This window comes from Thalassophryne amazonica, unplaced genomic scaffold, assembly GCF_902500255.1.
Source record: "Thalassophryne amazonica unplaced genomic scaffold, fThaAma1.1, whole genome shotgun sequence".
Taxonomy (NCBI): Eukaryota; Metazoa; Chordata; class Actinopteri; order Batrachoidiformes; family Batrachoididae; genus Thalassophryne; species Thalassophryne amazonica.
Window position 1 is genome coordinate 252069 of NW_022986257.1, and position 14851 is coordinate 266919.

A 14851-nucleotide genomic window follows, 5' to 3' on the forward strand; every position below is an offset into this window, starting at 1 on the left:
AAAGCAATATGTCTCAAAAATCGAAAAATGTACAACAAAACAAATGAGGAACGAATGGGAGGAAACTGGAGTCAATGTCTGTGACCGAACTGTAAGAAACCACCTAAAGGAAATGGGATTTACATACAGAAAAGCTAAAAGAAAGCCATCATTAACACCTAAACAGAAAAAAACAAGGTTACAATGGGCTAAGGAAAAGCAATTGTGGACTGTGGATGACTGGATGAAAGTCATATTCAGTGATGAATCTCGAATCTGCATTGGGCAAGGTGATGATGCTGGAACTTTTGTTTGGTGCCTTTCCAATGAGATTTATAAAGATGACTGCCTGAAGAGAACATGTAAATTTCCACAGTCATTGATGATATGGGGCTGCATGTCAGGTAAAGGCACTGGGGAGATGGCTGTCATTACATCATCAATAAAAGCACAAGTTTATGTTGATATTTTGGACAATTGAAAGGATGTTTGGGGATGATGAAATCATTTTTCAAGATGATAATGCATCTTGCCATAGAGCAAAAACTGCAAAAACATTCCTTGCAAAAAGACACATAGGGTCAGTGTCAACGAGCAGATCTGATTTGATGCAGGTGTTAATTTGGGGGATGAAAATTTACAGAGAAACTCACAGTAACGACCAGGAGGACGATAGATAATAACAAATAAAACTGTTTTTTGGGACTTCCAATTTGGATGGACAAGATTAAGAGACAAGCTTTCAAATGAATTAAAGCTCTGTCTGGGTTTTTGATTAATTAATAAGCTGGAGTGGAAGACTGCTGCTAATCCTCCGCCTCGGCCCGTGCTACGAGCATTCTGACAGTTAGTGTGACTCGGGGGTGTTGACTCATTTAAACTAACATATTCATCCTGCTGTAACCAGGTTTCTGTAAGGCAGAATAAATCAATATGTTGATCCATTATTATATAATTTACTAACAGGGACATAGAAGAGAGAGATCTAATGTTTAATAGACCACATTTAACTGTTTTAGTCTGTGGTGCAGTTGAAGGTGCTATATTATTTTTTCTTTTTGAATTTTTATGCTTAAATAGATTTTTAATGGTTGTTGGTGGTCTGGGAGCAGGCACCGTCTCTACGGGGATGGGGTAATGAGGGGATGGCAGGGGGAGAGAAGCTGCAGAGAGGTGTGTAAGACTACAACTCTGCTTCCTGGTCCCAACCCTGGATAGTCACGGTTTGGAGGATTTAAGAAAATTGGCCAGATTTCTAGAAATGAGAGCTGCTCCATCCAAAGTGGGATGGATGCCATCTCTCCTAACAAGACCAGGTTTTCCCCAGAAGCTTTGCCAATTATCTATGAAGCCCACCTCATTTTTTGGACACCACTCAGACAGCCAGCAATTCAAGGAGAACATGCGGCTAAACATGTCACTCCCGATCCGATTGGGGAGGGGCCCAGAGAAAACTACAGAGTCCGACATTGTTTTTGCAAAGTTACACACCGATTCAATACTAATTTTAGTGACCTCCGATTGGCGTAACCGGGTGTCATTACTGCCGACGTGAATTACAATCTTACCAAATTTACGCTTAGCCTTAACCAGCAGTTTCAAATTTCCTTCAATGTCACCTGCTCTGGCCCCTGGAAGACAACTGACTGTGGTTGCTGGTGTCGCTAACTTCACATTTCTCAAAACAGAGTCGCCAATAACCAGAGTTTGATCCTCAGCGGGTGTGTCGCCGAGTGGGGAAAAACGGTTAGAGATGTGAACGGGTTGGCGGTGTACACGGGGCTTCTGTTTAGGACTACGCTTCCTCCTCACAGTCACCCAGTCGGCCTGCTTTCCCGGCTGCTCGGGATCTGCCGGGAGGGAACTAACGGCGGCTAAGCTACCTTAGTCCGCACCGACTACAGGGGCCTGGCTAGCTGTAGGATTTTCCAAGGTGCGGAGCCGAGTCTCCAATTCGCCCAGCCTGGCCTCCAAAGCTATGAATAAGCTACACTTATTACAAGTACCATTACTGCTAAAGGAGGCCGAGGAATAACTAAACATTTCACACCCAGAGCAGAAAAGTGCGGGAGAGACAGGAGAAGCTGCCATGCTAAACCGGCTAAGAGCTAGTAGCTGTGCTAAGCTAGCGGATTCCTAAAAACACGCAAAGTGAATAAAGTGTAAATAATTTAGAGGTGATTCAGCAGAGGGAGTGCTTTAGTTAAGGCACGTGAAGATTACACTGTGAAACAAATCATTATCTAGTTAACTAGATCAATCTAACTGCGCAGATTAAACAGCTAACAGATACAGCAAAACACCGCTGTGGTCCGGAACAGGAAGTGATACAATACCGCAGTGAGAGCCAACCACCAGTGAAACAGTGAAAACACTGTTTTTGTTTGATCCCATCCACGACCTCACAAACCTTCATCTTCTCAGTGCAGACATTTGACCTGGAAAGTCAAAGGTCTCCATGCAGAGGGCTCAACGCAAAGGTGGTGACACAAAGGTGGCTGAGCAGAGGCCGCGACGCAGAGGTGGTGACACAAAGGTGGCTGAGCAGAGGCCGCGACGCAGAGGGCTCAACACGAAGGTGGCTGAGAAGAGGCCGCAATTCAAAGGCCGCGACAGAGTCGGCCGAGCACAGGCCGCAACGCAGAGGCCGCAATGTAAAGACGGGCGAGCAGAGGCAGTGGCTGCAAAGATGGCCGCGTCCACAAAGGTGGCCGACCGAAGTTCCCTGAAAAGCCTTCGGTTAATTCAAAATGCTGCAGCTAGAGTACTGACAGGGACTAGAAGGAGAGAGCATATTAAACCCATATTGGCTTCTCTTCATTGGCTTCCTGTTAATTCTAGAATAGAATTTAAAATTCTTCTTCTTACTTATAAGGTTTTGAATAATCAGGTCCCATCTTATCTTAGGGACCTCATAGTACCAATAGACCCCAATAGAGCGCTTCGCTCTCAGACTGCAGGCTTACTTGTACCGTATTTTCCGGACTATAAGTCGCACTTTTTTACATGTTTTGGCCGGGGGTGCGACCTATACTCCGGTGCGACTTATAAATGAAAAATATACCGGTAGGATCTCAATTAATTTACTGTAACAAAACAATTTTACGTGACAGACTCGATCTATGTTTTAAAATGGCCACCAGAAAAGGAAATGCAATGCATCATGTATAGATTTATTCTGCCTTACAGAAACCTGGTTACAGCAGGATGAATATGTTAGTTTAAATGAGTCAACACCCCAGAGTCACACTAACTGTCAGAATGCTCGTAGCACGGGCCGGGGCGGAGGATTAGCAGCAATCTTCCATTCCAGCTTATTAATTAATCAAAAACCTAGACAGAGCTTTAATTCATTTAAAAGCTTGTCTCTTAGTCTTTTCCATCCAAATTGGAAGTCCCAAAAACCAGTTTTATTTGTTATTATCTATCGTCCACCTGGTCGTTACTGTGAGTTTCTCTGTGAATTTTCAGACCTTCTGTCTGACTTAGTGCTTAGCTCAGATAAGATAATTATAGTGGGCGATAGTGGGCGATTTTAACATCCACACAGATGCTGAGAATGACAGCCTCAACACTGCATTTAATCTATTATTAGACTCTATTGGCTTTGCTCAAAAAGTAAATGAGTCCACCCACCACTTTAATCATATCTTAGATCTTGTTTTGACTTATGGTATGGAAATAGAAGACTTAACAGTATTCCCTGAAAACTCCCTTCTGTCTGATCATTTTTTAATAACATTTACATTACCCTGATGGACTACCCTGCAGTGGGGAATAAGTTTCATTACACTAGAAGTCTTTCAGAAAGCGCTGTAACTAGGTTTAAGGATATGATTCCTTCTTTATGTTCTCTAATGTCATATACCAACACAGAGCAGAGTAGCTACCTAAACTCTGTAAGGGAGTTAGAGTATCTCGTCAATAGTTTTACATCCTCATTGAAGACAACTTTGGATGCTGTAGCTCCTCTGAAAAAGAGAGCTTTAAATCAGAAGTGTCTGACTCAGTGGTATAACTCACAAACTCGTAGCTTAAAGCAGATAACCCGTAAGTTGGAGAGGAAATGGCGTCTCACTAATTTAGAAGATCTTCACTTAGCCTGGAAAAAGAGTTTGTTGCTCTATAAAAAAGCCCTCCGTAAAGCTAGGACATCTTTCTACTCATCACTAATTGAAGAAAATAAGAACAACCCCAGGTTTCTTTTCAGCACTGTAGCCAGGCTGACAAAGAGTCAGAGCTCTATTGAGCTGAGTATTCCATTAACTTTAACTAGTAATGACTTCATGACTTTCTTTGCTAACAAAATTTTGACTATTAGAGAAAAAATTACTCATAATCATCCCAAAGATGTATCGTTATCTTTGGCTGCTTTCAGTGATGCCGGTATTTGGTTAGACTCTTTCTCTCCGATTGTTCTGAGTTATTTTCATTAGTTACTTCATCCAAACCATCAACATGTTTATTAGACCCCATTCCTGCCAGGTTGCTCAAGGAAGTCCTACCATTATTTAATGCTTCAATCTTAAATATGATCAACTTATCTTTGTTAGTTGGCTATGTACCACAGGCTTTTAAGGTGGCAGTAATTAAACCATTACTTAAAAAGCCATCACTTGACCCAGCTATCTTAGCTAATTATAGGCCAATCTCCAACCTTCCTTTTCTCTCAAAGATTCTTGAGAGGGTAGTTGTAAAACAGCTAACTGATCACCTGCAGAGGAATGGTCTATTTGAAGAGGTTCAGTCAGGTTTTAGAATTCATCATAGTACAGAAACAGCATTAGTGAAGGTTACAAATGATCTTCTTATGGCTTCGGACAGTGGACTTATCTCTGTGCTTGTTCTGTTGGACCTCAGTGCTGCTTTTGATACTGTTGACCATAAATTCTATTACAGAGATTAGAGCATGTCATAGGTATTAAGGGCACTGCGCTGCGGTGGTTTGAATCATATTTGTCTAATAGATTACAGTTTGTTCATGTAAATGGGGAATCTTCTTCACGGACTAAAGTTAATTATGGAGTTCCACAAGGTTCTGTGCTAGGACCAATTTTATTCACTTTATACATGCTTCCCTTAGGCAGTATTATTAGACGGTATTGCTTAAATTTTCATTGTTACGCAGATGATACCCAGCTTTATCTATCCATGAAACCAGAGGACACACACCAATTAGCTAAACTGCAGGATTGTCTTACAGACATAAAGACATGGATGACCTCTAATTTCCTGCTTTTAAACTCAGATAAAACTGAAGTTATTGTACTTGGCCCCACAAATCTTAGAAGCATGGTCTCTAACCAGATCTTTACTCTGGATGGCATTTCCCTGACCTCTAGTAATACTGTGAGAAATCTTGGAGTCATTTTTGATCAGGATATGTCATTCAAAGCGCATATTAAACAAATATGTAGGACTGCCTTTTTGCATTTATGCAATATCTCTAAAATCAGAAAGGTCTTGTCTCAGAGTGATGCTGAAAAACTAATTCATGCATTTATTTCCTCTAGGCTGGACTATTGTAATTCATTATTATCAGGTTGTCCTAAAAGTTCCCTAAAAAGCCTTCAGTTAATTCAAAATGCTGCAGCTAGAGTACTGACGGGGACTAGCAGGAGAGAGCATATCTCACCCGTGTTGGCCTCTCTTCATTGGCTTCCTGTTAATTCTAGAATAGAATTTAAAATTCTTCTTCTTACTTATAAGGTTTTGAATAATCAGGTCCCATCTTATCTTAGGGACCTCGTAGTACCATATTACCCCATTAGAGCGCTTCGCTCTCAGACTGCAGGCTTACTTGTAGTTCCTAGGGTTTGTAAGAGTAGAATGGGAGGCAGAGCCTTCAGCTTTCAGGCTCCTCTCCTGTGGAACCAGCTCCCAATTCAGATCAGGGAGACAGATACCCTCTCTACTTTTAAGATTAGGCTTAAAACTTTCCTTTTCGCTAAGGCTTATAGTTAGGGCTGGATCAGGTGACCCTGGACTATCCCTTGGTTATGCTGCTTTAGACGTAGACTGTGGGGGGGTTCCCATGATGCACTGTTTCTTTCTCTTTTTGCTCTGTATGCATCACTCCGCATTTAATCATTAGTGATCGATCTCTGCCCCCTTCCACAGCATGTCTTTTTCCTGGTTCTTTCCCTCAGCACCAACCAGTCTCAGCAGAAGACTGCCCCTCCCTGAGCCTGGTTCTGCTGGAGGTTTCTTCCTGTTAAAAGGGAGTTTTTCCTTCCCATTGTAGCCAAGTGCTTGCTCACAGGGGGTCGTTTTGACCGTTGGGGTTTTTCATAATTATTGTATGGCCTTGCCTTACAATATAAAGCGCCTTGGGGCAACTGTTTGTTGTGATTTGGCGCTATATAAAAAAAAAAGTTGATTGATTGATTGATCATGGACACTGTAGTATGGCGGCCGTCCTATAAGTCACGCTGGTCGCGATATCCAATCAGAGAACAGAACGTTGGACGCGTATTCCTCACCTCACCCACAGCGTGTGAAGCTGACGAATACGGTGCTTGCTGTTATTCCGGCATGGCGAACAAAACAGCTTCAACCCTTGGATATCAGTGTGAGCAGAGTGTTTAAGTTGACGCTGAGAGCTGCGTGGGAGCACCGGGTGAGCGACGGTGGAGGATTAGCGTGTGCACTTGGAAGGAGCTGGCATCGAAGATTGTGAATAGCGTTTGAAGCAGACGAACATGGTGTTTATTCCGGGACGGCTAACAAGACAGCTTCAACCCTTGGATATCAGTGTGAGCAGAGTTGACGCTGAGAGCTGCATGGGAGCACTGAGCGACGGCGGAGGATTAGCGTCTGCACTTGGAAGGAGCTGGATCGACAACGCTGGGTGGTCATGAGCTGCGCAGGTAGGTGCTGCATGGTTCGGCTCGCAATGTGGTCCGCAAAATGCAAACGTATCTGTAGGTAAGATGCAGCTCACGAGAGGGCACTCGAGGCTTGTGTGACTGTTCCTGCGACTTCTGACTACCATAGAAAAATAAAAATTTCAACGTTACTGATAACTTAACAAGACAACGGAGAAGGCCCGAAAAAATGCCACCAAAAAGAAAATCATACTCTGCAGATTGTAAGTTACGACTGGTGAAATATGCATCTGAAAACGGTAGCCGTCACAATATTACCATCTGAACTTTTCATGTTAAGTTAACATACCTGTATGTCCATGGGACTTATAGTCCAGTGCAACTTATTTATGGTTTATTTTTCTTTATAATGATAAAGTGGCTGGTGCGACTTATACTCCGGTGCGACTTATAGTCCGGAAAATACGTTAGTTCCTAGGGTTTGTAAGAGTAGAATGGGAGGCAGAGCCTTCAGCTTTCAGGCTCCTCTCCTGTGGAACCAGCTCCCAATTCAGATCAGGGAGACAGACACCCTCTCTACTTTTAAGATTAGGCTTAAAACTTTCCTTTTTGCTAAAGCTTATAGTTAGGGCTGGATCAGGTGACCCTGAACCATCCCTTAGTTATGCTGCTATAGACTTAGACTGCTGGGGGGTTCCCATGATGCACTGAGTGTTTCTTTCTCTTTTTGCTCTGTATGCACCACTCTGCATTTAATCATTAGTGATTGATCTCTGCTCCCCTCCACAGCATGTCTTTTTCCTGGTTCTTTCCCTCAGCCCCAACCAGTCCCAGCAGAAGACTGCCCCTCCCTGAGCCTGGTTCTGCTGGAGGTTTCTTCCTGTTAAAAGGGAGTTTTTCCTTCCCACTGTCGCCAAGTGCTTACTCACAGGGGGTCGTTTTGACCGTTGGGGTTTTTCCGTAATTATTGTATGGCCTTGCCTTACAATATAAAGCGCCTTGGGGCAACTGTTTGTTGTGATTTGGCGCTATATAAATAAAATTGATTTGATTTGATTTGTGTGTAGATGGCTCAGGTGCTTCAGTGCAGCCTGGAAACTGCAACCTGTCAAATTTTCAGTCACACGAATAAATAAAAACTATAAAAGCTGCTCAGTAGGCAGGGGAGGTGGATAAGTGGTTTGTGTGCTTTTTTTCAGTGCATAAGGTTCATGGTTCAAACCCCACCACTGCTATTCAACATGTAATATGGAGCTGAGTCAGGAAGTCATCCGGCATAAAACTTGTGCCAAATCAATATGCAGATCCACTTCAGAACTGCTGTGGTGACCCAGGGTGGAAATGAGGGAGCAGCTGAAGGGACTTACTTAATAATGATTTTACAAAAACACCTCAGTATTTAGTTTTTAGCAGCGTTTATCCTGTAAACTTGACCGTCAGCTTCTGGCAGATTTCAGCCTCTGCATCTCTGTGTGGACATCTGTGGTTCTGCACCTCCTTCATGCCTCCACGTAAACCTTCACCCTCAGAGGTTTACAGTTCTACCTAAAGGTCATGATGTAAAGGTCAAAGTGTGTTTGTGTGAGTGTTACTGACACGTCCAGCATGTGGCAGAATGCCGCCACCTCCTCATCTCGCTCCTCTGACACCTGGAACAATTCGTAGCTGAATCCATTCATTCTGGAGCCAAGTGACACCTGTCAATCACACACAGAGCACACACCCACTGTTATGCCTTTAGCCAATAAAACACAAAGCCTCCTCCAACTCTTCTCCACCTAGAAATGATCTCATCAGTGAGGATTTGACTAAGGCCCACCTTCAGTGTTGAAAAATGAAACCAATGTGGAAGTGCCAAAGCCTGCAGTTCCTTGAATGGCCACTTGTGGCTGGCTCCAAAAGAAAGTCACTCCACATAGACACCCATGTTAAACTATCAAACTTTACCACAGAAATGAACACATTTACAGCCTGGCATGTAAAACAAAAACGAATAGTTTTGGTTTCTATCACTAGCATGTCCATTCATGACAACCGTACGGCAGGTGAATGTTCCATAACTCATCAGTCGTAAGCTAGTTCAAGCCTAAAGTTATGAATGACAACTAGTGTGCAGTGTCCAGAGCCCGCTAACAGTTACTGCTAGCTGCTATAGTCTTGATCGCTTCTGCCCTTTAATGACAAACATCTGTGATAATACGGCTCCCTGTGTGATTCATTCTGATGGACTATCAAGGAAGTCTGTAGTCCAGTATTTCTGTCGTGTGAAACTTTGATATTACATTTTCATGTTAGTAGTGTTAGCATTAATTAGCACATAGATAGCTCAGTGACATTAGCTACAGTGACAGTGCCACAGTTTAGCACTGTGCGGTTTAGCTGGGTTAATCGTGACATGGTATAATTTCAGGTTAGGGTTAGGGATTTGGACTCTACCGACGAACTGCGATAACACCCGTGGAGATTTTCGATCCAGGAAAACTCCTCTGTGAAGTGGCTGTGTGTGTGTGAACCAGTTTGTTCTGAGCTGAGGTGACTCTCACTGCTGCTCATAATTTGTGACACGCCTGTTCTGTTGCTGGTATTTGCAAAGCCGTTGTTTATTTATTTCAGCAGACGCACTGGGGGAAGGCGGGCGCTCCGTCATGTCTTGAATCAAACATTTAAGAAAGCACTACACTTAGTACATGGGTTAAAGCAGTAAATTTTCATCTGACTGAATTTTTTTTCCTGGCAAAAATCAGTGCCAGCAATTCCCTAAAATGTGGCGTAGTGGGGGCACACACTTTTTTCCTCAATTAATACAACAAACACATTATACAGCATACAAATCTATTCTAAATAGCCTCTAAGGAGAGAGACAGACAAAGTATAAAAAGAATGCAAAACCTGAACATAAAGGTACATAAAAGGGTGGTGGGTGGGCGGGGTGTAGCAAGTCAAATTTTGTATATTCTGGTGAAATGTAATGGGTATGAAGCCCTCTGAAATAAGTAAAAGTCACTTCAAAATGTCAAATAAAACACATTATTGATTATGAGTGGTCTGGGAGTGCGCCCCCAGAATTTTTTTTAAAAAGCAAGTAAAATTTTGTATATTCTAGTGAATTTTAATGGGTTTGAAGCCCTCTGAAACAAAGAAAACTCACTTTAAACTGTCAAGTAAAAACACATTGATTATTATGTTATGCTGATGATACTCAGTTGTACATGCCGATAACTGCGGGAAATCTCACTCCCATAAAATCCCTGGAGGACTGTCTTCTATCAGTGAGAAGTTGGATGTCTAGTAACTTCCTACTTTTAAACTTTGATAAGACTGAAATCATGGTTCTTGGTCCAGCGAGACATCGGCATCAGTTTGACCAGCTGGTGCTCAGCCTGGGTTCGTGTGTCATACATCATACGGACAAAATGAAGAACCTTGGGGTAATTTTTGATCCCATGTCGTCTTTTGACCTCCACATCAGGGATGTTACTAGAACTGCTTTTTTCCATCTGAGAAATATAGCGAGGATCCGCCCCATCCTGTCCATGGCTGATGCTGAGACCCTGATTCATGCTATGGTTTCTTCTAGACTAGATTATTGTAATGTTCTATTTTCAGGGTTACCACAGTCCAGCATTAGGGGTCTTCAGCTGGTTCAGAACGCTGCCGCCAGACGTCTGACACGCAACAGAAGGTCTGAACATATCACACCCATTTTGGCATCTTTGCACTGGCTCCCTGTCTCTGTGAGAGCAGATTTTAAGGTTTTACTATTGACTTATAAGGTTGTTCATGGACTGGCGCCAACTTATCTGGCTGATCTGGTGGAACTCTACATGCCGGCCCAGGCTTTGCGGTCGCAGGATGCGGGACTTCTCTGTGTTCCCAGGGTGAAGAAGAAGTCAGCAGGTCAAAGAGCCTTTTTGTATCGTGCACCCACCCTGTGGAACAGTCTTCCTGTGACCGTGAGGCAGTCTGAGTCCGTGGACATTTTTAGGTCAAGACTCAAAACCTATTTTTATTCTCTTTCTTATGGATAGTTTTTATTCTTTTTGTGTTCCTAAGGTGAATAAGAAGTCTGTGGGTCACAGATCTTTCTCTTATCGTGCCCCTGTTCTGTGGAATGATCTCCCTGCGTCAATAAAACAGTCAGATTCTGTGGAGCCTTTCAAGTCCAGACTTAAGACACACTTATTTTCCATTTCATATGTCTAGCATACTGGTGCAGTTTTGTTTTATGCTTTTTACTCTTTTAATTCATTTATTAGTAATTGGAGCGGGCTGCGGCCTCAACTTTACCTAAATTCTGGGTCTTTTAGTGAAGCTTAGGGCTAATGGCCGGCGATCACCTTAGTATTTCTTCTGTTTTTCTTGTTGATTAATGCTGACAAATTATACAGTATTTTTGTCTTTCTGATGCCTGATTCTGTTTTTTCTCCGTTTAAGGTGCAGCTCCATCCAGAGATGGGAGTTGTGTTTGTGTTGGCGATTCCTCCTGTCCTGTGCACCAACAGCAATTCTTGTGTATTCGTCCGTGAATTGTTCTGTGAATTATTTCTGTAATTTGTTTGTATCATGGCCCAAGCAGAGGGTCACCCCTTTGAGTCTGGTCTGCTTGAGGTTTCTTCCTTAGAGGGAATTTTTCCTTACCACTGTTGCTCTGGGGGTTGGTAAGGTTAGACCTTACCTGTGTGAAGCGCCTTGAGGCAACTCTGTTGTGATTTGGCGCGATATAAAGGAAATAAATTGAAATTGAATTCTTATTTGTTTTATTCTTTTACTTCTGTTTTATTTATGTATTTGTATTTTTTTTTCATTTTTAATTATTTATTCAATTTTATGTTGACTTGTTTTATGTAAGGCGCCTTGAGACGGCTTTTGCTGTGATTTGGCACATTATAAGCTAATTAAATTAAATTAAATTAATGGGGGTCTGGGGGTGCTACCCCAGAAATTTTTTGAAAGAGCAAGTCAAATTGGTGTTCCCAAGAAACAGTTATTTCTATATTTATTTATTTATGTTCATTGTTAGTTGGTTTTATTTTTTCTGTTTTATCAGGTTCTTGTTGTCTGTTTCTCCAAAACTGTATTGTTTCATTAATAGTTATTATTACTATTATTGTTGTTGTTGTTGCTATTATTATTAATATATAAATAAAATAAATAAATATTACAAATTGTAATACATTTGACACTTTTACAACAAACGCAATTATACGTGCAAACTTGCAATTATTATACAGAAAACAAATGCAGATGCGAACAGCTTAATGCTAACTTTAACACTGAAAATGCCATAGACCTGCTAGCGCGTAAGCATCGGTCTGGTTTTTAAGTTATAAAATACATTTATCAACTATTTCAAAAGACCATAACAGGTCGGTTTAACACAGAAAGGTAAATATTACTCACAGACATATGCTCTTTAGAATTTTAGTGGGAAAAAATTAAGATAAAGCGAAACAAAACAAAGAACCGAAGCAGGAGATTGAAGCACTGCTTCATTGATTCACGGTTCAAAGCAAAGCCACACCCTGCTCTACTTGGGGAAGGTCTGCCAATGTTCCCACAAAGACAGGGAAGTAAGGACCGTGGCTCATGGCAAGCAGTAAACAGAGCGAAGAGGAGTGAAAATTCACACAGTCCCTTCCTCCTCAGTGCCGCGCCATCCACGCTGACACTGCTGCTGCTTTGATTAGCGCAGAATCGGATGTTGCTTTGACAGTGAGAGTATCATATTTCGGTTCCAAAACACACATGACACCACGTGCGCGCGCTTATGTGTGGTTAAATTTTCCAAATGACGGAAATCCATCGTGGTGACAGATGAGACGATTTACCCAGACTGACTTCAAATATGAGTAAATTGAGTATGTTTGTTAATTGTTTTTTTTGTTGGTTTCATGTTGAGTTCTGGAAATGAGGAAAAGCACCAGTGAACGTCCTGAAAGTGCTTCATGTCTTCAAAGTGGGAGTGTCATCTAGTGTTCAAGAGATGAAATTTCAGCCTCTGAACCAACAGTAAATAACTTATTTAATTATTTCTCCATAACATCAAATCTAGTGATTTCTAATGACTGTCACGGTTTATAACAGCCACCACCTCGTCTACAAAAACACGCATTAATGAATCACTGAAACAGAGGCTGGCAGCACTGCGGCCTCACAGCAAGAAGGTTGAAGGTTGACACTGAGACGCTGATTCGTGCGTTTGTCTCTTCTAGATTGGCCAACTGCAATGTTCTATTTTCTGGTTTACCGCAGTCCAGCATTAGGGCTCTCCAACTGGTTATTTTCCCTTTCGTATGACTAGCATACTGGTATAGTGTGTTACTATGCTTTTCACTCTTTTAATTCATTTTATTAGTAAACGCAGTGTACCGCGGCCTCAACTTTACCTAAAGTCTGGGTCTTTTAGTGAAGCTTAGGGCTAGTGGCCGGCGATCACCTTAGTATTTCTTGTGTTTTTATACTGGGGGTTGGTAAGGTTAGACCTTACTTATGTGAAGCACCTTGAGGCAACTTTGTTATGATTTGGTGCAACATAAACTAAATAAACTGAAAAAAATTGAAGGTCATGAGATCGATTCCCACCAGTGTCCTTTCTGTGTGGAGTTGCGTGTTATCGTGTTTGTGTTGGTTCACTCCGGGTGCTCCTGCTTCCTCCCCCATCCAAAGACATGCAGGTTAAATGGACTGGAAACTTCCAGTTGTCTGTAGGTGTGAATGTGTTTGTTTGTCTGTATGTGACCCTGCGACAGACTGGCGTCCTGTCCAGGGTGAACCCCCCTCTCGCACTATGGCTGCTGGGATAGGCTCCAGTTCCCCATGACCCTTAATTGGAGTAAGTGATTGAAGCTGAGTGAGTGAGTGAAACAGAGGCTTAGAGGGTTCATTCATCATGCCCAGGTCACACCAGTCTTGCCCATGCTCCACCTCTTTACCCATTTATGGGAGTACAGCTAGATCTTTATCAGGTTTACAGCCGATCATGAACAACGCCACATCCACATACCCCACCTTTATTTTAGCATTACTTAGGCAGTCGTGTCCATCTCCACATCATACGAGGTCTGTCAGTAAAGTATAGGTCCTTTTTATTTTTTTTAAAAACTATATGGATTTCATTCATATGTTTTTACGTCAGACATGCTTGAACCCTCGTGCGCATGCGTGAGTTTTTCCACACCTGTCGGTGACGTCATTCGCCTGTGAGCACTCCTTGTGGGAGGAGTCGTCCAGCCCCTCGTCGGAATTCCTTTGTCTGAGAAGTTGCTGAGAGACTGGCGCTTTGTTTGATCAAAATTTTTTCTAAACCTGTGAGACACATCGAAGTGGACACGGTTCGAAAAATTAAGCTGGTTTTCAGTTAAAATTTTAACAGCTGATGAGAGATTTTGAGGTGATTCTGTCGCTTTAAGGACTTCCCACAGTGCGAGACGTCGCTCAGCGCTCTCAGGCGCCGTCGTCAGCCTGTTTCAAGCTGAAAACCTCCACATTTCAGGCTCTATTGATCCAGGACGTCGTGAGAGAACAGAGAAGTTTCAGAAGAAGTCGGTTTCAGCATTTTATCCTGATATTCCACTGTTAAAGGAGATTTTTTAAATGAAAGACGTGCGGGCGGATTGCAGCATCGGCTCGCAGCCGCCGCAACGCTCCACCACAGGAAAAACACCTCTGTTGAAAGCCTTAAGGACAAGTTGGAACATGTCCAGCTGTTAAACAATTTCTCATATACTCACTCCACTGAAAGCCATCAAAAGCCGCCTGGATTTTACAAATGGTTATCAACACGGAGGTGTTTTTCCTGTGCCGCCGCACCGTGCCGGCTGCGTCCCGACGCGCGGACCCGTCCGCACGTCTTTCATTAAAAAAATCTCCTTTAACAGTGGAATATCCGGATAAAATGCTGAAACCGACTTCTTCTGAAACTTCTGTTCTCTCACGACGTCCTGGATCAATAGAGCCTGAAATGTGGAGGTTTTCAGCTTGAAACAGGCTGACGACGGCGCCTGAGAGCGCTGCGCGACGTCTCGCACCGTGGGAAGTCCTTAAAG

The 14851-nt window shown here is 42.6% G+C and overlaps 1 protein-coding gene across 2 annotated transcripts in view; it reads right to left on the bottom strand.

Annotated features, from left to right (window-relative positions):
- Positions 1-14851, bottom strand: part of pik3c2b (phosphatidylinositol-4-phosphate 3-kinase, catalytic subunit type 2 beta) — a 186716-nt gene that overhangs the window by 119222 nt on the left and 52643 nt on the right. For both annotated transcript variants that reach the window (XM_034165394.1, XM_034165393.1), the window contains exon 3: positions 8403-8503. In XM_034165394.1, the coding sequence (XP_034021285.1) occupies positions 8403-8503 (101 nt within the window). The remainder of the gene's footprint in view (positions 1-8402; positions 8504-14851) is intronic.